At 44.1% G+C, this 25,548-nt stretch overlaps 2 protein-coding genes across 2 annotated transcripts; both read left to right on the top strand.

The window, feature by feature from the left end:
• The first annotated feature begins 5,310 nt into the window (after window positions 1-5,310).
• On the top strand, window positions 5,311-9,649 carry LOC136294138 (deleted in malignant brain tumors 1 protein-like). The gene is made up of 5 exons (XM_066191625.1): window positions 5,311-5,374; window positions 6,889-6,927; window positions 8,647-8,685; window positions 9,050-9,067; window positions 9,294-9,649. The coding sequence occupies exons 1-5, from the start codon at window positions 5,311-5,313 to the stop codon at window positions 9,647-9,649; spliced, it is 516 nt and encodes a 171-aa protein (XP_066047722.1).
• A 262-nt stretch (window positions 9,650-9,911) lies between these two features.
• LOC136293782 (deleted in malignant brain tumors 1 protein-like) lies at window positions 9,912-15,984 on the top strand. The gene is made up of 10 exons (XM_066190769.1): window positions 9,912-9,986; window positions 10,375-10,422; window positions 11,092-11,245; window positions 11,353-11,567; window positions 12,366-12,392; window positions 12,805-12,955; window positions 13,292-13,503; window positions 13,755-13,927; window positions 14,598-14,986; window positions 15,578-15,984. Exons 2-10 carry the CDS (start codon window positions 10,395-10,397, stop codon window positions 15,861-15,863), a joined length of 1,635 nt encoding a protein of 544 aa, XP_066046866.1. The 5' UTR covers window positions 9,912-9,986; window positions 10,375-10,394; the 3' UTR covers window positions 15,864-15,984.
• Window positions 15,985-25,548: the final 9,564 nt, after the last annotated feature.

Here is a 25,548-nt window from a genome sequence, read left to right as displayed (position 1 = left end):
CAGCCTGAATTTGTGCTGAGCTTTTTTTCTCCTTATTTTCCAGTTCTACTCCTGGCTGAAGTATGGTTACTGCTCTGGAATGTCATAGACCCTAAGAGCAATAAAATTATTTCCTTATACAGCTCTTGGCTCTCGCAGAGAGCAGTCCCCACCTGCTTACCTGGATGCTCTCACCCGTAACACACCAGGCATGAGTTGTTTGGACAAACAGTCTCTGCCCTCCTGTGCTGGAACCCCGGGCACTGAGAATTTTGGACTTTCTGTGCTGACAGGCACTGACCCCCAGGCAAACACTACATTTGACCTGAGGCCTTGGAAAAGGCTTCCAAAATTGACTGATAGCACTGGGATTATGGGTGTGAAGTTTGAATAGAAGTGTGTGATATCACATGGTGGAAAATTTAGAGTTTAAGGTTTTAGAATACAGTAATATATATAAAGCAAGTAGGAGGTTTTAGGGTGTAGGCTTTCTTTTTTCACCTTCTTCTTCATGGGTCTGAGTGGTATTTTGTAATTGAGTAAAAAATCTGCATTGCAGACCTCGGGTGGTTGGTTATTGAGTTAAAAGTAAAAAAAATTTAGGTGTCATTTCATAATTGGTCAGTTCATCCTTAAAAGGCCTTGTAAAGAGACAGAGCCATTTTTCACTTTGTAAGCTAGAACTCACAGTCTGTGAGACTGTAACATAGATAGGAATTAATAAACATCTGAGTCCGAACACAAAACACTGTCTCTCGAGAGTTTAATCCTGACTCTGACGGAAAAGAACATAAAAAGCAACACTCCTGGGAGCTGCTGGTGTGAATTTGAATTGCTCTTGGGAATGAGGGAGACAGTAAAGAGCAGAGAGGAGTGGGCTGGGAGAGGAAAAAGAGAGAGGGTACAAGGGGAATGAAGAGAGGAGACACCCTCAGCCATGCGGGGGGAACTCGGTGTCCATGTGTTTGTCTGCGGCTGTGACTTCTCTGTTGGCACCTGTCTTGGTTTGGGAAGACAGGTATCTGCCAGGTAAAATTACAATCAGAGGCTCTTTGGCAAAGATTTGGGAAATAGGAATGGCAGTTCTTTACTAGTATGTAATACAAAGCAAACAAACACAAAAAAAACTCCCCCCCCACCAAACAACTACAGCATTAATGACAAACGACAACAGTACCAAGAACCTTGAGGGCTTTGTTTCACAAACCCCAGGGCAGTTTGGTTTCGGTGTCCCTGCAGGATCCTCAGAGCACCAAGCTGGAACAGTGGAAAAGTCCCGGGCTGGTAGCTGGGATGGCAGGGTGTCCCGGCAGGCAGGGGCAGGATGTCCCGGCAGCGCAGGGGGTGCAGGGTCACGCTGTAGCAAGAGAAGCAGCGCCGAAGAAGCCGAAGGCGAGGCAGGGCCTGGACCAGCTCCCCGCGGGTTGCAGGGAAAACTCAGGATTCAGGCCGAACCGGTGATAGTAGATTTCCCAGGGCTGGATCCCTTTGGCCACAGTGAAACTCCTCCAGCCAGCAACAGCCGTTCTCTTTCTCCCCGAACGCCGGAAAAAGAAAAGCCTGCAGCTCCCTCAAGCTTTGTCTTTTACCTGCATTTTCTCCCCCTTTCACCTTTGTCCACCTCTTTGTTTCAGTTAAGTACTCTCAAGTATCCAACACTTGGTCTCCTTGGTAACTTGTGGGGAAAAAATTCTTTAGAGAAAGAAGGAACAAGGCTAACCCCCAACAGCACCTTGCAATCAAAATCTTTAATTGGTTCTGTTCCAACTGTGCACAGACTCCCAGACATCCATGGTGAGCACAGGCACAGCTGTGTAACAAGGAGAACAGCAGGAGAAGTGAAGGGAAGCTGCAGGGGTGCAGAGGGAATCTCTAGAAGATCAGTGGAAGGGCTGTAGGGCTGAGCCAAGCAGCTGGAGATGACAGGGACAGAGCAGTGCCAGCAAGCCTCTACAGGGAAAGTCAATTTGACCCTGTTTCCTCTCCTTTCCAGATGCACCACTGCACTTAAGGAACACATTTGTAACTTAATGGCCAGTGAGAAATGGAACCAAGTGCAGCAGAGGGATGGCAGGGGGCCTATCACGAGGGAATTGGTATTCCCACGGCCAGGCAGCAAGGCTGTGTCCAGTGTCAGATTAAAGAGTTTAATCTTCCCCGTCCCAAGCAAACATAGCTTAATCATAAATCTTGATCTCCTGATGCAATGAAACCATTCTTGCCTTACAATTTTCTTTGGTGTCACTTGTGCAAACAAAGCTTTGGACAGAGGTGCAAGGAAAGTGAACAGATGGGGAGAGTGGACAGGGAGTAGGGAAGCTGTGTGCCACGGAGGCTATTTCAGCTTGGGATGAGAGATTGGTACCTGCTTTCTGCCCCCTGCCATGCCCTGTTGGGGGGAGAAGCATCACTGATGCTAGAATAGAAGTTATGGTATCAATTGTATTTGAGGGAGCTAGTGGGAGCTGACTGCTTATAACAACTAATAAAAGAGTGTGAACAACTTGCATCCTTTCTCCCATCCAAAGGACAAGCATTTCATTGCATAGTTAACTTTTAAAGCAAGCACGGATCCAAATGTTTCCACACATTCGCATCAAGTTCCAGCTCTGGTTAAATGATCCAAGAAAATCCCCGACTCCATCAGCCATCCCACCTGGTGGTGAGAAAGGTCCTTTTGTGAAAAAAAAACAGGTCAGTACCAGAGCACCACTTTGCTGCCGGCTCTTTGAATTTTTTTCTGCAATGTGAGGGTAGTGACCACTGCAAATGAAGCAACTGAAATTAAATGAAGGGGGTGGTTCAACAGGCGCCAGATGGTGTCTTGACTACTGACCCAGCAGCTCTGGTGCTTTGGTGTGTTCCAGCCAGCTCTGCAACAGTCCCACCTCAGGGCATGACTGAGTTGTATTTAATTATTAAACTGTCTTTAAGAAAGTACAAAATGCCATGCAGGAAGTGAGGATTTGGGGTGGAAAATGTGAGGAACAGCCCTCTGAACTTCAAAGTTAGAGATGGAGGAGGAGGCTCTCCTTGTGCCAGACCTGAGATGTCCCCACAATCCACAAATGCCCCTGTGCAAGAGGACATTTCCTGAAGGAGGTGTGGTCATGGAGAGCTGGTGCTGGATTATCTTGAAGGAATACCCATTAGTTTATGCTGAAGGACTGCAGCCCAGGGGAAGGACCCGCAATGGAGAAAAGAGTGAGAAAGACAGAGCAGCAGTGACAAACTGCCATGGACTGACCACAGTCCTTCCATGCCATCCAGCAAGGGGAAAGGTACAGGAGTGGAATGAAGAAGTGACCTTGAGCCTGGCAAAAGAGGGAGTGGGGAAGATGTTTTTTAAGTTAGCTGTGTTTCTCACCATACTAGTTTGTTTTAATTGCCAATCAAGTTGTTTTTCTATAAGCTGAATCTGTTTCCCATGTGACAGTAAGTGATTTCTTATCCTTATCAACTCATGAACTTCTTCACCATCTCTTTTCCTCCTGCCCTATTGAAGAGTAGGAATGAGAAAAGGACTGGGTGGGTGTCTTGCAGTCAGCCAAAGGCAATCCATCACACTTCCTTTTTATCTGAGGAACTGAGATGCTGAGCTCCACACAGAGAATGGCACTCCTGGAGTGGGATGGCCATGCAGTAGGATCTGTGTTGACCAGACACCCTGAGCTCAGGGTTGTCCCACAGGTTCTCTTTTTGTGTTCAAATAGTACCAATTTTCATTGACTTTTGAATGGTTTTAGTCTGGTTTTATTTTTATTTCATCTCTCCAGGTCTGCAACAGCTGCCCCAATGTGTTTACCAAGCCACATCCCTTTCTTCCTCCATTCCCTCCGAAAGTTCACTTCCTCCACCTGCCTTGCAAAACCATGAGAATAAAAGTCTCCTCATGTTTACAGAGTCAACAAACTGTTTGCGTGTCTAATCCTTTCATTTTCCCCCCATTCTCAAGATGGAGTTTGCGCCTCCTTTCTCCTTTTGATCTTCTTTTGTCTCTCCTATGCTGTGTGAGGTTGAGTTTGGTCATAGGCTGTCCAGGACTGTTGTATTGCACGGTTCAGGAGGCACAAGAAACCTGTTCTTAAGTTTCCGAGAAGTAATTTGTTTGCCAGTCAGTCATAAATCCAAAACTAACAGCAGGAACAACCAGGATGCCAAATTTTTATCTACTAGAAGTTTTTGCACGTTCTCTCTAGAAACGAAAATGCAGAATCCTGAGTTACATGAATTACTAAGACCCTGAGGCTTTTTAAAGATTGATTGAACTTTGAAGATAACCCTACTTTGAATCGAGGCTTGGACCACGGGCTCTTCCAGGCTAAGTAGTTCTGTGATTCTGAGGTTTTACATACTGTTCAAACATTGCCAAATTTGCTGTGTGAATGTGGGTTCTTTGATGAGCACTTGGATTCTCTGAAACTTCATCACAAGCTGAGATACTTTCTCTTTGTAAAAATCCATCGTAAATTCCATTGCATGCCCTTACTTATCCATTACCTTAAATCTGTTGTAAATCTCAGGGGGACAGCTGTGTCAGAAGTTCTGCCAAATTCTTAAGAGCTTCAGAAATGGAGAATTTGGGATGAATTTTTACTTATTTTCTGTATTTGCCCCTATCCCCAGACTTAGAGCCCTTGTTCTCTGGGGAGGTTTTGTGCAGTTGAACAATGATCAGTATGTGACCACTGAAGTTTGGCTTGGGTTTGTACCAAAAGTCAAAATATTACTTTTGATGAACTTGCAGAGCTTAAACATCCTGAGTCTTGCTGCCCTGGTGAGTTCAGAGCACACTGAGGGATGAACAGGGGGAGAACAGAAAAAGGGGAGTCTGCTCACTTTTACTGGATTTTTTGTGACGTCTATTAGGACAGAATACAAAGGGTTTCCATAAGCCCTTGGATTGTTCCCCACTGTAGTCCTACCCTTCCACATGTTCAGTCACAAAAACAAAGGCACATTTTGCACCAGCCTAAAAAAGCAGCTTTGGCTCAAGTACAGCTCAAACCCAAGAAAGGGACAAGTTACATAAGTGATAACAGCAGAACTCCACAGCCAAAGAGGGATGGGATGGACAAACAGCGCTACTGCAACCACTTTTGATCTCTGCTTTCCCTGGATCAGATGCCAGGTGTTGTCTTTTTTGTAGAACCAGGAAGCTATAAATATTGGTTTACAAATCAAATATGTGGCGATGGAAGTTACGGAAGTGAGAGCAGTGGGGAATGTGGCACTGAGCTACAGAAACAAGAGATTGGGCTGCTGGGCTGTACCCTCTAGGGACTCTGCCTATAAATTCTGGTGTCCTCCTGCATCAGGAGCTCCAAGGAGATGGCTGCCACCAGGATCTTGTCTTGGATGGTGGTGATAATTCTTCACATTCATGTGGATGCAGGTAAAGAGCCTCACTTCCGATCTCCTTTGCGGCTATATTTCACCTTGGGCTATTGTTGAGATTTAAGAATAAAAGAGGTTTTACCAGGATGGTTCAGCTCTTTTGAAAACCGTGAGCAGGTCAAACCTATGACCTGAGCAAACCAATTTTATCAAAACTGCTTAATGAATTTAATTTTTTCTCCATCATTTTTCATAAAAAGCCTAGTAAAGGAAATTAAAATGGATATATTGCAAAGCCAATGATAGCATTTTCCCGTCCTTTATATTGGGATAATGGATTTAAAGACTAATAATTATTTTCTGGACTAAATAAACGTTTATTTTAAAGAGGGTGAGGTGTATAAACTGTGGGGTTGTATTTTATTAGGTACATTGTAACATCTAACCCTTTGGTGCTTAATAACCAGAGTGTTGCAGATAAAACAAGTATGGCACGCATCCCTGTCCCCATTATTATTATGTTATTAGATCATAATGGAAATTACTGTAATTTTTTATGACTCTAATTTCCCATAGGATAATTCCTGTTAGGAGTGTAATTTAATTTGGTTGCAGAGTCAATGGTCTGCCCAGCCACTTCCATCCCTTTGGGGACCAATGCAAATATTGGTGGGCCTGATGGGAGGGGGGATATTTCAAATAGGGTGAAATAGGCTTTTTGTACGGAAAAAAAAAAACCACTTTCCCCCTTTCCAGGTGACACTTCCCTGTCTGAGCAGGGTGCTAGCCTGGTGCTGGGAGAGACAAGACCTTTCTTTCTAAGCAGCTGCTGTGAAGGTCCTCTATGCAGGGATGGAAAAACATCAAAAGTGTTGCCACAGCTGCTCTCCTTCCACCCCTTCCTCTTTCAGGTGTAAAGTTCTGGAATGAACTTGACTTGAACTAAAGCAGAAAACCTGCTTTCCCTTTCCATGCTCCCCCACACCCCCTCACACGCAGCAGAAAGAAATAACACTCAGGACTGTTTCCAGACTCAGGTTTTTAATGCCACCATTATTTGCTCCCTCCATAAATATTTGCGGTGCAATTAGTGATACTGAAAACTAAGCTGGGATGTTGATATTCAGCTGGAAAATACTGAGCTGCTATTTAACCCTTTCATTACCATCCAGCTCATTTAGATTTAAAGCCTTGCATGTGTGAGGAGCAGTGTGGTGGGGTGTGTTGAGAAGTTTCCTAATATCTGGATAAATGATACTTGTCCCTGTCAAGATCTTCTGCATCCAGAAATCACTTCAAACACATAGACTGTGAGTTTGAGAGCCAATGCCACAGGTATTATCCAACATGGTATTAGTGAGGGCATGTTCCCACCTCTCAGGCTGTGCACAGAGCAGGATTTTTATCCCCAGCAGTAGCTGCAGCTAATCCACTCCCTTGCAAATCCACTGACATCCCTTTGCCAGTGCCACCAGGGGATCCCGTGCCTGCAAACTTCTCATCCTCATTACTTAATTCATGTAATGTTCCTTCAACCTGTCTTTTTCCTGTTTTTGTTTTTTTTTGTGTTAGCACTAGCGTATTCTCTAAGGACAACACCTCCAACAACAGGTAACTTTTTAAAGTTATATAAAAATGTGCATTGTTTATAGAATTGGCCTTGCTAAATATTCTCTCTCCAGGTTGATGAAAACTCTCCTAGTCCAGTGGTAGCCGACACACCAGGCCAGTCAGCGTCCTTCTGACAGGGGTCCCAGATGCTGATTCTATCCACCCGTACGGAACCCACAGGACAGCACATACGTACACTTAAAACACAGCATATAATTGAATATTTGTTGTTCCTCACACAGAAAGAATGAGAGTTATCACTGCAATGAAGAGATTAATTAAATCACCGCTTGGGTTAAAAGCTTAGGGTAAGAAAGCCAAGTTAAAAGTGGAGGCTGTATAAATGTAGGAATTTCTGAGTATCTCTGAAAGCCCAGAGCAAAGTTATGCACAGAGCAAAGTTATGCACAGTGAATTTTGTCTGAATACAGGTTTGTAGACTGCTTTTCAGTGACCCACGTAGGGACAGAGCAGGACTCACATGAAATGCCGTTATTAATTGTGGTTATAAGTTTGGTGCTGTCACCAAAAACACCGGGAAAGAGATCACCTTTCTCCGCGTGCCAGAGCCCTGCCTTGAGGGACACCTCTGATCTCTTAGTGCCACCTGGAGGCTTTCCATCAGCCCTTGCAGGGAAAAAACCTTCTCTGACTCAGTTTTTGAACACAACTGGATGGTATCGAAGGAATCGGTGTTGGAAGTGGAAGGGAATGAGAGCTTAGAAGAGGTGAGAATGTTAGCAGAACCTGGGACAGGCAGCTTTTGGAGACCCCCCCTTTTTTATCTGCAGCTGTGCACGATGAAAATAATGAGGTGTGCAGCCTCTCGTGACACTGGCCGTGTTCTGACGACCTCCCCAGATATCTTATGTCATCTTCATTTCTGTTGAGGTTTTTATTGATTTAGTGAAAGGGAGAAAGAGGCAGTTTTTCACAGCCTATTCTCCTATCAGTAGTAAAGCCATCGGCTCCTGATCAGGTCAGGTGAAACCAGCAGACAGAATCAAAGAATTGTTCCAGCTGGAAAAGACCTTTAAGATTATTGAGTTCAATCATTAACTCAGCAGTCTCACACATTTACATGTCTACAGGTGTCACATTTACACGTCTTTTAATCCCTCCAGACATAATGACTCCACCAGTGCCCTGGGCAGCCTGTTCTTTCCAGGAAGAGATTTCTCCTTACCTTCAGTCTGACTTGAGGCTATGCCCTATCACTCGTTATTTGGGACAAGGAACTGACGCCCACCTGGCCACAACCTCCTTTCGGAGTAGCTGTAGGGGGCAATGAGGTTCCTGCTGAGCCTTCTTTCCTCCAGGCTGAGTCCCACCAGCTCCCTTGAGTGGATCCCATCCAGCCCCAGAGATTGTGCGTATCTAGATGGGGTACAGGTCACTGACTGTTTCCCCTTGGATTATGGGGGCTTCATTCTGCTCCCCATCCCTGTCTTCCAGCTCAGGGGGCTGGGTGACCTGAGAAAACTGGTCCCACTTCAAGGCACTCTCTGGGCCAGTTGCAGGTTTTGGTGAGCTCACAAAGAGGATTGATGGTTAATGGAAGAAAATACTGCTAAGATTTACTATAGTAGACAGAAATCTCCTGGATCTAAAGTTCGTTGGCTGTAAATTGCTAGGGACTGAAACAGGGTTTGAGGAAGTTTCATGTTAAATTTGCCTTGTTGACATTCACATATGCTATCCTATTTTTTTTTTCTTTAGAAACAACAGGTCCCCGAACAACAACTGACACCACGACTAGTAAGTAGAATTTATCAGATTGTTGTTTCGTGTAATAGTGATAGATTTATGGGTTTGTCACAGTATTTATTCTTGGGAACAAATTAGTAGGACTAAAAAGCTCACGTTTTCTTTAGGTTGGGGATGGGGATGTACATGAGAAGTAAATTATCTGGGAAGAAGGAATTTGGGGAAGGCTTTGCTCTACAGCAACCAGCCCCCTAGCTGGAAAGTAGAAGACTTTCTGTCACTGGTGCCCTTCAGTGGGATCTTAACTCACTGGAGGAAGGGTAGAGAGCACTGACAGCTCTCAAAGAATTTGTACTAATTCTCTTGCTCTCTGTGTTTTATTTCTTTTTTTTTTCCTACTTGTTCTCCTCCACAGTTCCAATCATAGCTGATGGTGAGTCTGTCTGCCAGGGTTCTTGTCATGGCCCTGGGCACAGGAATGGGACGTGCCTGCCCCTGCTGCCCCAACCCCTCCATCCCACTCTGAGGGAGCTGAGAAGGGGCTGCCAGCCCTGGGCTGTGCTGCAGGTGGATGCAGCCATGCCCAGAGAGGATGTGGGATGTCATTGCCTGGACCCAGAGCACCACTGGCTTGACCAAGGCGTTTGTGTCTCTCAAAGAGCTGCTGCTGAGGCTGAGCAGTGGGCCCAACAGGTGTGCAGGCAATGTGGAGATCTACTACTTCGGAGCCTGGGAGAAGGTGTGTGGGTACCTGTGGGACATGCAGGACGCCGAGGTGGTGTGCAGGCAGCTGGGCTGCGGCTCCCCTCTCACCACCACACACTCCTTCCCCCCGAGCGACTCTTACTGGTACGTGTTTACTGAGGTGAACTGTGCAGGCTACGAGAGCTACTTGTGGGAGTGCCCCTACGAGTACGCCTATGGTGCCTGTCACCATGGAGATGCTTCAGTCGTATGCTCAGGTGGGTGTCTGTGTTCTGGTGGCATTTTCCTGAAGAAAATCTGTCTGGAGTGAGGTGGGGTGGAGACTGTCCAGCCCTTGCTCCGTGCTCAGCAGGGCGGCAGCAGGTCGTGGGTCCACATCCCTGATGTAGAGGGTGGCGTTTCAGAGGGAGCAGCAATCTGATGTTTGCAGACTGTACCTGGGAAATGTGGGGTTTGGGCATCACTCCTGCACAGAGCAAGCTCTGAGGAGAGGGATGGCTTTTAGTTAGGCCATCCTCCCCGTGGGTCCCTCCATATCTTACCATGAAATTAGTTATGTGATCCGAGGGGAGCCAAGCTGTCCGAGTGCCTAACACCCTCTGGTTTTCTCCTTCCAGATTCGGGAATAACAGTGACTCCAACAGCAGGTAACCAGAGATTTCTGTTTATATACAGCTTTTCCAAGGGGTTTTCTTTCTCTGGGATGCTCTGTGTAGGCTGCACTTACAGACCCTGGCTAATGTCCCTAACATTCACAGAGATGTGGGATTGCTTGGGCTCCTTTGGGATTGAGCAGCCACTTCTTCTGTGGGAGAGGTTTGGCCGTGGTCTTCATGATGGTGCAGTGGAGATGCCCTTGAGCAAGTGCTGGTAGAGTTGGCACTGCAGCCATCTCAGCCCTGCCACATCACAGTGCTGGCTGTGGGCTTTGGCTTTCATTGGGGTTCAATGAGGTTCCCATTGGAGAGGGGGGCTCCCAGCAGGATGGTCCTCAGGCAAAACACTGCTTGCTCACCTGCTGCTCTCTCCCAGCAGTACCACCTGTCTCCAGATGGATGGTCTCCAGGTCCTGGAATACAACAGGTATGTCCAAAGGAGCTATGGGGTTGGACAAGCTTTTGCCCTCAGTTGCGCATCACAGGATCACAGGATGATGAGGTTGGAAGGGATCTCTGGAGTACATCTCGTCCTACCCCCTGGCTAAAAGCAGGATCAGCCAGAGGTGGTTTCCCAAGATCATATCCAGAGGGATCTTGGCTATTTGCCACCTCTGTGGGCAACCTGTGTCTGTGCTCAGTCACCCTCACAGAGAAAAAGTGTCTCCTGATGTTCAGTTTGTGTCCATGGTCTCTTGTCCCCTCACTGGCCGCCTGGCTTTTGGAGAGGGTTGACTCCCTGCAGGTTGTATCTCTCAGGAAAAACGCTGAGATTCAACCCTGCTGATTTCTCCCTCCAGCATCAGGTACCTCCATGTGGTCACTCACCACATTTAAGTCCAGAGGAGTTAAGGGGTCTGATTATCTCCTTCCCCAGGTGTCCCACTGGACAGCCAACCCCATGGATTCGGGTTACTGTATGAGCTGAGCACACCCCGTCCCCTGGGCTGGGGGGATGAAGGGATGATGTTTTGGGGTGCCCGGGAGGGATGGTCTCTGTGGGGCTGTCTCCTTAGCGGGGCCATGCCCTTCTCATGAATTCTGATGGTGGGATAAGTGCTCTCTGCCCGTGCCTGGGCTCTGCTCTTTTCCTCAGGAAACTTCTCCTGCGGTGGCCTACTTCAGGGATTGTCTGGCACCATCCAGAGCCCGGGATACCCCAACCCCTACCCCGACAACTCCTACTGCGTGTGGCGCATCCAGCTGTGGGACCCGGCCCGCAGGATCCAGCTCCGGTTTACGGACGTGGAGTGAGTCCAGCCGGGCTTGGGAGAGGCCTCGTGCCCACTGTGAGGCCTTGGCAGCCCCAGAACTGGGAATGGGGCCGTGGTGCAGACAGATCCTGCTCTCCCCCCAGGCTGGAAGGCAGCAGCTGCTCCTACGATGCCATCGAGGTGTACGACGGAGGGTCCCCTGAGGGCTGGCACCTCGGCCGGGTCTGCAGGAACGACCATCGTGTCTTCAACTCGTCCGGGAACCAGCTCACCGTCCTGTTCCACAGCGATGGCAGCGTCACCAGGAGAGGCTTCCACGCCTACTACTCATCATTTCTTCCCTTTGATAGCACCGTGGGTAAGACTAGAGCTGTCCTTTACTCTTCACCAGGGCAGAAGCTCAAACTCAGTCACACAGAGCTTCTGGCAGCTCTCAACACTTTGTGGGCATCCTGACCCTCTGGCCACACTTAGAGGCATCCTGGCTCAAGGGCATTTTTCAGGATAGGATGGCCATAAAGCTGCTGCCAGGCACTGTTTCTTTGCCTGCTGGGCAGGAATGGGACTCTGAACCTCCCCCAGTGCTGTCACAGAGCTATCATCAATTTTCCTGGCCTATGCTATAGGCAGAGGAGTTGCTCAGCCCTGGCACACCCGAAGCTGCAGAGGCCAAAGGCTGCTTCTTGCTTCCCCAAAATAGAGCTGATGTGCTCAGCCACAGTGTAGTGATCTCCTTCTGGCAGCTGGGGAACAGTGGAGGAGCAAGGCTGGCTGCTGCTCTCTGTCTGCAGTGCCAGGCTCCCTCTGGAAGGCAGCGGCACTGTCTGCTTGTCCCCTCCTCCCAGTTTGGTGTCACCAGCAAGCATACTGAGAGTCCACCCTGGCCCGCCCTGCTGACCATTAACAAAAGAGATCAGAGTCTCACTGATGGGAGATGTTGCACAGGCAGAACACAAGCTGCACCCTGGGCTGGTGTGTGGAGGGGGAAGGCTTGGAGGTGCAGACACACAGGGACCTCCCATATGTCCAGGTAGTGATTGTGGGTCTGGTATTTCACTGTCCCTCTTCAGGAGCCCTTCTGGGGAGGGGTGACCCCCATAGGACTGTTTCTCTTAGGCAAAATACTGAGTGTTCACCTGCTGCTCTCTCCCTACAGCTCCCACTACTTTGTCATCAACCTCAGGTAGGTTTGGAGGACTTGGGTAAGTTTATGAATTGGATATTTATCAGCATTCTTTTTTTGAAACAAAATTATTTAATTTTTGTTTTCCCTCTTCCTTTGGTCATTAGCAATTGTAGTCCATGGTTCCTCTGTCAAGGAACAGCTGGCCTCCAGAATGTCAACCTCAAAAACTGTGCAGTTCTGTGGCAAATATTTGTGTCCTGCTGGTGCAGGCACTGCAGATCAGCATTATAAAATCTATTCAGTGTGGTTAGCATATAGCAACCTGCATTCAGATGTGTATGAACTTCATGGAAAGGCCACTGAAGCTCACAGAAGTCACTATGTTTAGACATCAACTTCACGCAGACACACTCTAAATGCAACCCTAAAAGTGCATACATATCTTTTCTTCTTGTATTTTTCTCTGCAGAAGATTATTCTTGTGGTGGCTTGCTTTCCTCTCCATCTGGTGACTTACAGAGTCCATTTTACCCCAGAAATTATCCAAACAATGCCAACTGCGTGTGGGAAATACAAGTAAAGAGCAACTTCCTTGTCACACTTGTATTTACAGACATTCAGTAAGTAAGAATTTATTACTTGGGAAGAGGAACTTATGGGACTGACAACTTGGACTTACTAAGCAAAAGCCCACTTGATTTCAAGGATTTTTATCAAGGCTTTTAGTACATCTGGAGAGGAAAAATATGTTCATTTTTGTTTATTTAGTCAAAAACATGGCTGGTATCTACTGAGACAGAAATGGGAGGCTGGAGTTTCTGTTCCAAAGATTTGACAGTCATGTCAATCCAATGTATTCTGCTGTAGAGAGTTAACCTGACTAAAAAACCAGACCAACAAGTCAACAAAAAACATAAAAATGGAGCATAAAACTAAATAGTTGTGTTGTCTCCCAGGATGGAAGGTGGCAGATGCCTCTCTGACTACGTGGAGATCTACGATGGGCCCCTGCACACCTCTCCTCTCCTTGGGAGGGTTTGTTCTGGTTATTACGGCACGTTCACGTCGTCCTCAAACCTGCTGACCGTCCGCTTCCACAGCAATTCTCAACACACGTACAGAGGGTTTCAGGCCAACTACTATTCCACTTCAGCTGATGACAGCACCAGTAAGTTCATCTTTAAAGCAGAAACATGCTTCTCAATTATTTCCTAATTCGCTGGTTGTTAATTTTGTTAAGGTTGTTTTAAGTTAGATCTGTGGTGTTTTCGTGGAGATTCAAGTCCATGGTTTGGATTCTGAACTCCTTCTGCCGTGTCAGCTGCTTCTGCAAAAGATAGTGTTTATTTAATCCACTACTTACAGCCTTTTTTAGTCACTTCATTGAGCTTGTAACATATTTTCTTTGCCATCCACTAGCACTGCTGTGTTTGCCAACCTACATGCATGTGGTTGTGAGCAGATACTTCCTTCAGTACCACGGCTACTCTGCTTGGAACCTCACCCTGAACGACCCCTCTTGCACACCCTACATTACATCAAATTATGTGTCATTCAACATTCCATACACTCAATGTGGAACTGTCAGAGAGGTAGGACTGAACTTTTCAACAAAGCTGGCAAATAACGGGAGGATATAAAAATTCAAACAGAAGAATTTGCTTTGAAAACAGGCACAAATTGAAACCTACCTGGGATCTGCTGGGACTGGAAGTGTCCTGGTGATTGTGGGTTGTCTCCCTCTCTCGTGAAGGATAAGGTTTATTTGTACATGCATTTCCTGCCTCTGCTAACAGAGCATTCCCTTACAGCCATTATCAATCTCCAAAAGAATAAGCTGTGGAAGGATACAAATACTTGGCATTTTCAAAGTCCCAGGCTGAATGTGATAGTTAAAAAGTTTCAAAGCTTTCACTCAATATGAGTAAATAATGTTGTAGCCAGACTTCAACATAAATAATATGCTGGACCTGAACCTTCACATGCTTAATTTTTTACAGGTTGTATTTAATTCTGTCATGTCTGTATTTACTGTAGCTAGTTTTCTAGGCTAAAATTATGGGCACTGAATATCCCATGAAGATTACAGATTCTTATCTTGAGAACAGAAATTACTAGATTCAGACTTTTCCACATCAGACTTTCTGGGAAATAATGTTTTTACAGTACACATTGCTGTAAGGATAGAGCAAAGTTTAGAACGTATAATAGAGTACCTGACTACATGAATAAAATTTGCATTTCATTTTGTGTGCCAAACAGGGAGACAACGACACAATCAGCTATTCCAACATTATTAGAGGGTCCTCTTCTGGTGCATTAATCACAAGAAACAGAAATCTTCACTTGCACGTGAACTGCAAGATGCTCCAGAATGCGTGGGCACAAACGATGTATGTCGCCGATGACAATTTTGAAGTCAATGAAACTCAATATGAGAGATACAATGTAAACCTCACATTTTATGACTCCTCAAGCTTCACACGGCCAGTGTATGACTCACCCTACTATGTTGGTGTCAACCAGAATTTGTACGTGCAAGCTTCCCTGCACAGCTCTGATCCATTGCTGCAGTTATTTCTGGACACTTGTGTGGCGTCTCCCACTCCCTACAATTTTACAAGAGGATCCTATGCTATAATTGAGAATGGGTGAGTTCTTATCCATTACAATTACAGACACAACTGCCTTTGAACTTCTGTATCTCTTATTAAAGGGGTTTTTTAAATTTAATGGAATAGTATGAATATAGCACACATTAATGACAGCTTCTAATGAATTAATGGACAAGAACGTTCAGGGTTTACTGGGAAAAAGGGGATGGATTGACCCAAAATATAGCACACACACACAAACATCCCACAGCTTAAAATAAGAAGTAGACTAAAAGGCTATGGCCAGTTCATGATGGGTTATTATTATTATTATTATTATTATTATTATTATTATTATTATTATTATTATTACTATTATTAAGGTAATAGTGACATACTTCAGGTAAGGTTAATTTACCCCCACAGAATCGTACAAACACAAGGTATCAGACACATGACAGGCTGAGGAAAGGCAATGTGGTCCAATTCTGCCAAAGAAAGGCATTTTACTCTTCCCACTTGCCACTTTCTGAACCATTTTCATCATGTTTAAAAATCACTTCTCATGCCATGTGTTTTATTGCATGTAAATGACTGACTTCAATGCGTACTCATGAGAGGGGTTTTTTTTTTGTTGTTTCTTTTTAGGTGTGTCAAAGATCCTACCTATGCTAAGTATTCCTCACCCCACAGGCACATCGTCCGGTTTAAATTCAATGCCTTCCAGTTCATTCAGGGCAATTCAGAAGTTTACCTGCAGTGTGAGCTGGTGGTGTGCAGGGCCTATGACTATTCTTCCAGATGCTACCAAGGCTGTGTTCACAGGTCCAAGAGAGAGGCCAGCTCTGATGAAGAAAGTGTGATTGTCGTTGCTGGCCCAATACAGCGTTGGGAGCCGGGTTCTGAGACTGGGGGTGAACATGGATCTGAATAAAGCTGTCTCCTTTGACAGACAGCATCTTTAAATGCCAATTGAATTCTGGAAGAAACCATGCTGCTCGATTGCCAGAAACTCTAGAATAAATAGTAGGAATGTACTTCCTGACTCATGCCTGTTAATCCCACTTCACATCAGTCATCCCCTTACAACAAAAATGCTACCTCAGCAGTTCTATGGGGAGTGAAATTTGTGATCTTTAGGCTTGCTGTTTGCTCTCTTAATGGTAAAACTGAAATGTTGAAATTGCAGGTTAGGTTCTGTATATACCTGAGTCTGGATATATTAGAGTGCAAGAAATCTGTTAATCTAGAATGATATTTTCCAGCATTTTTTATGGTTTGGACATAACACGATGAGGGATAAAGCACGACCAAGTCTTTCATCGCTCTCAGAGCTGAATTCTTTCGTCATCCAGGAAAACATTAATTCATCTGCCGTTCCATCTGATGTTTCCGGTGCATAGTTTAATTTTTGCTGTCAGCCCCTGGCAGTTCATAGAAGCACAGAATATCCTGAGTTGGAAGAGATCCACAGGGATCATCGAGTCCAGCTCCTGTCCCTGCACAAACACCCCAACAATCCCACCCTGGGCATCCCTGGGAGTGTTGTCCAAACACTCCTGGAGCTCTGGCAGACTCAGGGCTGTGCCCATTCCTTGGGGAGCCTGGACAGTGCCCAGCACCCTGTGAGGGAAGAAGCTTTCCCTGATATCCAACCTAAACCTCCCTGACACAACTTCAAGCCATGCTTTGAGTCCTGTCTCTGGCCACCACAGACCAGACCGGTGCTGTCCCTCACTTCCCCTCATGAGGAAGCTGCAGACCATAATGAGTTCTCCCCTCAGTCACTGTTTTCATTCTGGATGGGTTTCTCTTGAAGCAGAAAATAAAGAAAGTAATTCCATACCAGATTATGTAAACCTTGCTAAACACCTGGTGACATTGGCTGAGTAATTTGGTGGATTGAGCAATTTCCTTGCACTGAGTAATTTCATTGATGATTCAAGATTAAAATCCAAGCCAGACAGGCTTTCCTTGGTGGAGGCTCTCTTCATCAAAAGAGGTGGGCTTGACATAACAACTCAACATGGAAGGAAGCCAAAAGACCAGGGCAAGTTTAACAACCCTCAAATGGTTGCCACCCTGTAATATTAGGCTCTCTTATTTAATCATAGTACATGAACCATAAATTCCCTCTTCTCAAGATGATATCTTGATTCTGCCAGTAAAAAATCCAGCCAGATCTGCTGTAAGATCAGCACCACGTAACACCTTATGTCTGTAACACCTTATGTCTCTCACCCTGAGTGCCATCGTGTGGCATGTGCAGGGAACCAACACTGCTGGGGCACCTCAAATCTTGGGCTCAGTTTTGGGCCCCTCACTGGAAAATGTCATTGAGGTGCTGGACCGTGTCCACAGAAGGATCAAGGAGCTGGGGAAGGGTCTGGGCCACATGTTTCATAAGGAGTGGGAGCTGGGAATATATTCAAAACTTCCCAAGGAAAAAAGCCTCTGCGATCAGACTTGAATGCCTCTCACTTACTATGTGCCACTGTGATAAAGTAATTGCACCACAGCTGGAGGAAATTTTTCAGTGGAAGGCTCCTGAAGGGGAAGAGGGCTGGGAGATAACATGGATTGAGGAATGAACTGCATGAAAGTTTAATGACACATAAGGGTTTAGTATTTGTGACTTAAGTCAGTGGAGTAGCTAATGATTTCTGACAACTTTCTGTTATCATGCAACCACAACCTACAAAAGTGCAGCAAAACCCCACATCTCGATAATTTCCCACTCTATTAAATAATGGTGAATGAATAGAAAATATATCAATGGCCCCAAAGAAGTATTTGCACTGTCAGATTTGCATTAAGGTCTGAAGTTCTCATTCACCATTCTTTGGCTATGTACAATAAGTCCTCTCCAGCTTTATATAAAATCTTAAGTTTAGGGCAAATGGTGTAGTCATTATGGTGCTCTTAATAAATGCAAATGGTGATTATTAATAAACAACATCTGCTCTCACATTTTCTTCTTTTAACCTGGCTTCCCTGAAATGCTCCACCAAATCTTATTTGAAAAGGTTTGTACTAACATTTATTTCTCTTTCAAGGCTGCTGGTCACTTCAGTAAAAGGCCATGTTATTCTTATTCTCAGCTCAAGTTCTTGGTTCAAAACTACACCAATCTTGCTGCACTGTAGGGTGGCAGCTACAAAGAGAACAATGGAATAAGTCAATGGCTATTGTCTTTTTCTTTTCGAAGGGATGACTCACCCATCCTCATGACAGGAAGAGTAGATTCATTGTGGTGTTGTATTCACATGGACCAGGGAACACCAAAGTCAGAGTGCAGGACAGTGAAACCTTCAAGAAAAGCACAGAGGTCAGGGATGAGGATAGGATATAGCAAGAGATGAGATGTATGAAATTCTAACTTGCAAACACAATGCAGGATCTTTTCAGAGTACTTTGAACATTTCTATGGATCTGATCTGTTCTGGTTTGTTGAGCTTGAAGTCAGTCTAATATATCTGAATATCAGTGAAAGCCACAAAAATATTTTTTATGTCCTCTCATTTTAAGATGTCTCCACCACTTTCCCCCCTTTATTCTTCCCATCATATTTAGATGAATAGAACAGTATAAAACTCATCTTCTGTAACAAAGAGATGCTTGCTGAAGTGCCTGGCTTAGGCAAGCAAGTCTTGCCAGCCCCTTCCAGCAGGCTGTCAGCCCTTGGGCAGCTGGTTACTGTAGCCAGTGCCTGCCCACGAATTATGGTGCAGCCAGCATCTAGGCTCTGTTCTTTACACAAAATCTTGGTTATTTATACAACGGCAAACACAGCATGGAGCCCACCAGGCAGACCTCATCTCTGTCCTTGAATGGTGAAGAACAAAACCTGCTGCTTGGCATGGCACGGCCATGCTCCAGTTGTGCCAGGCTCTGCCCCTGTGCAGGAGGGTGTGGCACAGCCTGGTGTGGTTTTGGGGAGTTTTCCTGTGTGGAGGCTGAGGTATGTTTGCCCTCAATATGCACCGTCATTGTGAAATTCATAAACTGAGAGCTTTGCTCCAGCAGTGAGTATTTCAGCAAATATCTTCAGGATGGATTTCAAGTGTGTTGGAGGCCTGATCATGCAGAGGTTAAGGCAAACACTCAACTGCCCCAGTGGTCTACAAAAAGATTTTGGAGACTAGTCATAGTAGAAAAGTTATGCACATAACTTATTTAAACATTTGCTAATTCAAATATTTAATTTTAATGGTTTCTCTTGGCTCACAGTTAAATGTCAATGCATATTTGCCATCATGCAATATTTAATCCAGCAATATATATTTAAAACTGGTTTCATTTACTGTGGCAAAATTATCCAACTTTTCTTGCCTGACTACAAACTGTTATAGAATGCCTTGTAATGTGGGGGTAAGGTGAGATGTATTTACCATTGTCATTGCCCACCTATTCAGTAAATCCTGCTGCCTCAGATGGTCAGATGTAGAACATCCCTCACACCATAAAAAGCACACTGGCAGAAATGATCTGCCCAGTTAGGTGGGGGAAAAGTAAAATGGGAAAGCAAATGGCACACACTACACTTTGTTTTCTATCTTGCTCTATGTGTGATTCAGAGAATATCAAACATGCAGCTCAGAAAATTAAATTGTGTTGCACTGTGTACTGGACTGCAGATAGAAAGAAATTTCTTTTGTTCATTGGTAAGGTTTTCTTTGGTGCAGATTTTAATTATTAAAGCTGCACATTCCTAAGATAAACTGCGTCATGGTTTTAGATCTTTGATTAGCGCAGGGAAGAATGCAAGAAGTATCAATAAGTTTAAAGATTTGTGATAGATACAAACAAAAATGTGGTTCTACTTTAAATGACAAATCAAGGCACACATTTTTTATACAAAAGTTATAAATTACTGGGGCCTTGATCAGAGAAAATGCACAACCAGTAAGCCTGGCTTTTTCATTATGGCTCTTTGGAGTGTTTTCTGGTTTTAAGCTTTGAAAGATAAAGTTCCTAGAAGAGGCAGAGCACATGTAGATATCTGCTGCCCAGGGAATTTCCGTGAGGACTTTGCACAAGCTGGGCTGAGTGGGGAAGTTATCAAAACCATTCGCAGCTAGAAATGTAAAATTACATGTTTAGGAATCAAGATCTTTAGTGCAGTTGGCCTCTTCAGGGTGAAGAACATTACGTAAATTTAATGTGTTTTTTCTTTCCCTTATGACCACGGGTGTTTCTCTGGACATAAATGGACTTGAAACACAAGCACTGTGAGACATGGTACCACAGCCATATCACAAAAAGGAATTCTTACTGTATTAGCTTTTGAATGTCCTTAAACACTATATATGCAGAAATTTAGTAACAATTTTTCTTTTAATCCACTAATATTCCAAGTAAATGCAATTTATTATTTTTAAAGTAGTTTAACTCAGCTTTTTCTTTGCATTTCTGTATTTAACCAGAAGGAAAATTGCTTTAAGATAATTTCTTTTTAATTTCTGGGAGGTATAGAGGATGAACAAAAATCCTTGACAAAGATGTAGTATTGTGGCCAAAGAATTAGTTTCAAATGCATTTTCAAAGCTCATGGATTATTAAAAGGATTCAGAAACACGTAATCCTTGTCAAGTTGTGAGAACAAAGGAAGAAATAATGAGGCTGGATAAAGACAGACATAGAAACACATTCTTGAAAAGAGCCATAATGGGTAAAAAAGCATTTAGACAAAATGGTGTATATAAGGTCAGTATTAGATTTCTGGAGGAGGACTTTGATGTTCATCAGTTTGTATCAGCTTTAAGTATCATAAAAGTTGAGCAAGACATTATAAACAGATTGGTGCTGGGAAGTGATTACTGTAAAATTACTAAATGACTGATTCCTATTTCTTGCTTATACAGGTCTTTCACACAGATAGAAATGCGTTTTACTTTCCTCTATACTTCCCTTAGGTTTAGATGTACCCCATAAAGCACCCAGCAGCAGCACACCTGTTCTGCTGGATTCTCTTTTGAGCACCAGTGGCTTTTCCTGCACTTAGGGATTTTTACATGTGAAGAGCTGACTTTCCTTGAGCCATTCCCTTTGGCAACTGGCAGCATGATTTCCTTCCTGCTGATTCTTCTGGCTTAAAGACAAGGTCAGGGCAAAAAGGTGAACAGACGGTAACACTGAAGAGAGCTGGAAGTCTTGGAGCCAAGTGGATTTCTGTGTTCACACCTTCTCTTTCAGCAGCCATTTGCCTTAGACCCCCCCAGATTAGGTGCTTTTTCTCTCAGTAAAACTCAGAGAGGAAAGTGGCATTAAATGAACACAAAAGCTAAAAACACGGCAAAGAACTAAGGGTGATTTGAATAGAGGAGTATAGAAAGGGGCTGGAGGTCAAAAGCCAGGTTTGAGGATCAGCTTTAAAGCACTAGGAAAGAATTCCTTTCCTAGGAAAGAATTCCTTTCCAGTAGGAAAGACCCCTGCAGGGGCACTTCAGGCAAGAGCAGATAGGGCCCAATAAGAAGCATCCACCAAGGTTATTGTCACACTCTCTGCCAGAAACCCTTCAAATACAGGCAGTTCTGGCTGTTGGGGACATTCACTCATTCATTATGTGACAAAAGTGCACGTGTGTCATGTCATGTGGGTAGTGAGGTCTGTTCATACATGGGGTTTTGAGGCCATGAGACCCAGGACACCACCCAAATGTCAGACACAGCCATGGGTGGTGGACAGATTGACTTCAGCTGCATTTCAGAAGATGTCGGAGATTTATTTTTGCCACTTTCCTAGACTTAAAACTGAACATTTTTCCTTTTGTGGGGATGAAGCAAAGGAGACTAAAAGTCTGAGTGCTGGGTGTTCCCCTGGCAGGATACGGCCGAGCTGGTACAACACAAAATGAATGGGGACAGATAATAGGAATTGAAGTCCTGCAGAGCACTCCTGGGCAGATATAGAGAGACTATTTCTGTTCAAGATCCCTCCTGCAAGAAGTGTATGACAGAAAACCAGCCCGTGGATCTACAGCACAGAGTGTTATTGTAAGTCTTATTATTCCTTTGTTAAACTGAAAGAAAATGATTGATCAATGGACACAGCACAGATTTCTATGGCATTTAACAACTCTAAGAACCACTAGAAATGACAACTCTGATTGAGAAATTCAACAGTTTGAAACTTTTGAAATTTCTGATTGAAATTGCATTAAAAACATTTGGGGTTTAATCCAACTGTAACAGTATAATCTATTGAACACTTGTTCCAGCAAGCAGCTGACCTCTGAAATAACAGCTTGTTCATTTATGGAGGCTGATGTTCTTATACAAATCACTTATTCTTATTCAAATGTTTCCTGTGTCTCAAGACTTTTGACTACAGTAAGACATATTTGATCCTATGTATTTTATCTCCCTGATAAGTTGTCAAGAGCCAAGGCAAAAGTTTCATTTATTCCTGATGTGAGAACAGCACAATGGATTGCTGATCTGCTAGCAGAAATGCAGTCTCATAACTCATGATTTTTGAGGACTTCTATGGTACTTTGTTTTGCACAAAACTTCCTGCTGCTCTGATCTCAGTGTGTGCAATAGATGAAACAGATAATCTGAGGCACGTTTTGTAGATTACATTGGAATATTAGCCCTTACCAATCAAAGGTACCTGTTATTAAGGCGTAGGTCCTCATATAATTAAAAAAACACTTACTGGAAGTCCCAGAATTGCACCAGTAATCTGAAACTGGTAAGACCCGGGAAGTAGCCTGACATATTCACGTGTCCATGGACCTTACTAGCAGATTTAATTACTGTGGATATATTTAAACACCGCAAATTAATTCCTCCTTTATTGGTGAAACTCCTTGATATCATCCATGAATTTTCTGTTCACGGTGTCTCAAAGCAGCAATGGCTGCATGATCTGGAGATCCTCAAGTCCATGCCCTCGCTCAAAGCAGGGTCAAAGAAAACAACCTGCTCAGGACTGTGTCCAGTTGATTGTAAATACCTTGAACAATTGAGGAATCTATAGAATTGCTGGGCAACCTATCCCTCTGCTTGTTCAGTGCCCCAGTGGAATTCTCTTTCCTTATGTTAAGCTCAGTTTATTGTACTTCAGTTCATGCCCACTGCTCCTCAACCCGCCACCACGTAGGTACCACTGAGATGAGTCTGGCTCATTTTTCAACAATCTTGCAGTACGATTGACCTCACGACCCCCTCCCAATGACAGTGTGTGATCACTCCACTGAGCACATGGTCTTGTTTTTGCTCTTGTCAGGCAGTCAGGAGCAGTAGAGCTGTGAATAGCAATGTTCAGGATTCCATTTCTTTATTAACATGTGAGTACAATTGATTGTATTTACCATTGTCCTCCAGTTTGTTTGCTCTTCTCAGAAATGGCTTTAACAGCTTCTGATTCTGTTTCTGGACTCTGGCCTTTTGTCTTTCTTCCCTCTATTTGGGCACTGTGAACCTTTGCAGGAAGAGCACTCTTTATTCCCCTTGTTCTAGACCCAAGCTGTGCTTTTCTACAGAAGGAAGGCTGGAATACACCAGCAGGAATATTGAGTTAGGTCCAGTTATTGCAGTTTGGTTGTAGCTGGTCTTGTGGCCAAAATGGACAGAGACATACAGCCTGGACAGGGTATAATGAAAAGAATATCAGACCAACGACTGGCCTGTTCCTAGCTGACTTCTATTTCTCCTCGTCAGGTGAGCAGAAACAGTAGAAATGCAATATAATGACCCCAGCACACAGGAGTGTGGGCTGTCATGCCCCCAGGAGTCATCTACAACTCCATTAGGACTTCGCACAGACCAACCAAGGAAACCAGCTCAACTGGACTTTTGATTTTAATTCATCCTTCTTTTCTTTTTATACACTCGGTGATTCAAGGCATTGAAGGGAGTCCTGCTGGCAGATGCACCTGAGAACCACAGCTGTAGATTGAGGGAAGGCACTGGTAAAGCACAGCAAGCTCAACAGAGGCCCACAGGTGAGGCCCACTTAGGGTATGTCACAAAAAACTGGCATGAATTTACTTTTGATTCCTGACTTAATCCCGTTTATGACTTTTGTGTGTGTGTGCGCGTGTGTACAAACAGCAGGGAAACAAACCTATGGTTTCAAATGGAGAACTAAAATATCAACATTTATGATAGATATAGGATTCTCTGCTGAAGAATTGATCAGAAAACCTGCTTTGAATTTGCTGCCTCATCCTGCAATATGTTCCAGTTTGCGGAATCAAGCAATTACCTATTAGCAATAAATGAATAAAATTGGGATGGTTGAGGCAAAGAAACGCCTGTATTCACTGGTCTGCTTCCAAAGTAAGTCTGGGCCTGCACGTGCAGTTAAGATAATTTAAACTAATGGCATGTCATGATCTTGGCTGGCATAGAGTTACTTCTCTTCCTGGTAACACAAATTATCTAGGAAGAGGAAACTTTACCACTCCAATGTAATCCTTCTGTAAAGATCCGACAATCATAAAAATTATTGCATAATAAATCAAATACAGCATGGGCCAGGCTGACCTTGGGAGCCCCAGTCTTTTACCAGTGCAGAGTATAAATTCAAATGCTCGATTCTGCTGGGATCTGCTGACAAGATGGGTGCCACCAGGGACTTGCTGTGCTTACTCCTCTTAAATGCAGCACTCCTGGACGCCACCTCACCTAAGCAACACAAAATATCTTCTTCTCAAAAAGGTAGGAACAAGGGTGTCTTACTGTGCTCTGCTGGATCTATACATGGCACTCTATACAGGCCAGTTTAATCAACCCTTTGCAAAGATGAGAAGACAGATTGAAATTAGATAACATCAGGCTGTCTTATTAAAAATGTGGAGCAACCCATATCACAATTAAGCACTGTTTTTGTTGAAGTGAATTTAGTGTGATGAAATTAGTATTGTCTTGCAGTAGTGTCTTGTAGCTAAGTTTGAACCAAATTTAGAAAGAATTCTGACATGAAAGACTGAGAGACTTTCTTCCTATAAATCTGTGGGTTTCAGTATGGAATTATGAGGGATTATAGTTCCTTTGGCTGTAATATATATTTGTGTTTTAATACTTCAAATTCCACCCTGCAAATGCACACAGAACCACCCAATACTTATTTCGCTTTAAATGATTTAATGGGAGCGCAATAGAAAGACACAGTAGCTGTGTTGTAGGGTGTCAGGAAGTCCCAGGTGTGTGCATTTTACTAACTTGGGACTTTCAGGCATGCGGAATAGAACCTTGGAGACTGTAACAATCCAGCCTGCGTGTGTGCAAATAGAAAACAGTGTTTGGTTTCCTCAAAAACCTCTAATTAGTATTGTTAAGGACTTTAAAACACAATCAGTATTTTTAGAATGCTAAAAACCAAAAACACATCAAGTATATATGAGAAATAGGTTTGCTAATTGGCAGATTTGCCCTCCGTTGTCTCTCTTTACATCCTTTTGAAACTGAATTGAAAAGATAATTTTGTAAGGCTGCCACGCCCTTGTGGAATATGACATTACTAATTATATCTTATTTCTCAGAGACCAGAACTTTGCTCTGCACCCCAGAAGAGGCAGCTCTCTAGGAAAAACATACCTCATCTGAATTTGTTGATCACATGTATTGTAAATTCAGTCACTGAAAGCAGCCATGTACAACAAGAATCC

Source organism: Chamaea fasciata, unplaced genomic scaffold (genome assembly GCF_029207755.1).
Source record: "Chamaea fasciata isolate MVZ Bird 193981 ecotype frontalis unplaced genomic scaffold, bChaFas1.0.hap1 SCAF_9, whole genome shotgun sequence".
Lineage (NCBI taxonomy): Eukaryota > Metazoa > Chordata > Aves > Passeriformes > Sylviidae > Chamaea > Chamaea fasciata.
Note: the sequence above shows the minus strand (reverse complement) of the source record. Positions and strands in the feature narration are given on the sequence as shown.

Bases quoted from the DNA above. Each gene is read 5' to 3' on its own strand.
- LOC136293782 (XM_066190769.1), top strand. From the start codon at position 10,395: ATGGTCTCCAGGTCCTGGAATACAACAG. The intron at 11,568-12,365 runs GTAAGACTAGAG...CTCTCCCTACAG, and splicing joins TCCCTTTGATAGCACCGTGG to CTCCCACTACTTTGTCATCA. The intron at 13,504-13,754 runs GTAAGTTCATCT...GCCATCCACTAG, and splicing joins TTCAGCTGATGACAGCACCA to CACTGCTGTGTTTGCCAACC.
- LOC136294138 (XM_066191625.1), top strand. From the start codon at position 5,311: ATGGCTGCCACCAGGATCTTGTCTTGGATGGTGGTGATAATTCTTCAC. The intron at 5,375-6,888 runs GTAAAGAGCCTC...TTTTTGTGTTAG, and splicing joins TCACATTCATGTGGATGCAG to CACTAGCGTATTCTCTAAGG. The intron at 6,928-8,646 runs GTAACTTTTTAA...TTTTTTCTTTAG, and splicing joins GACAACACCTCCAACAACAG to AAACAACAGGTCCCCGAACA.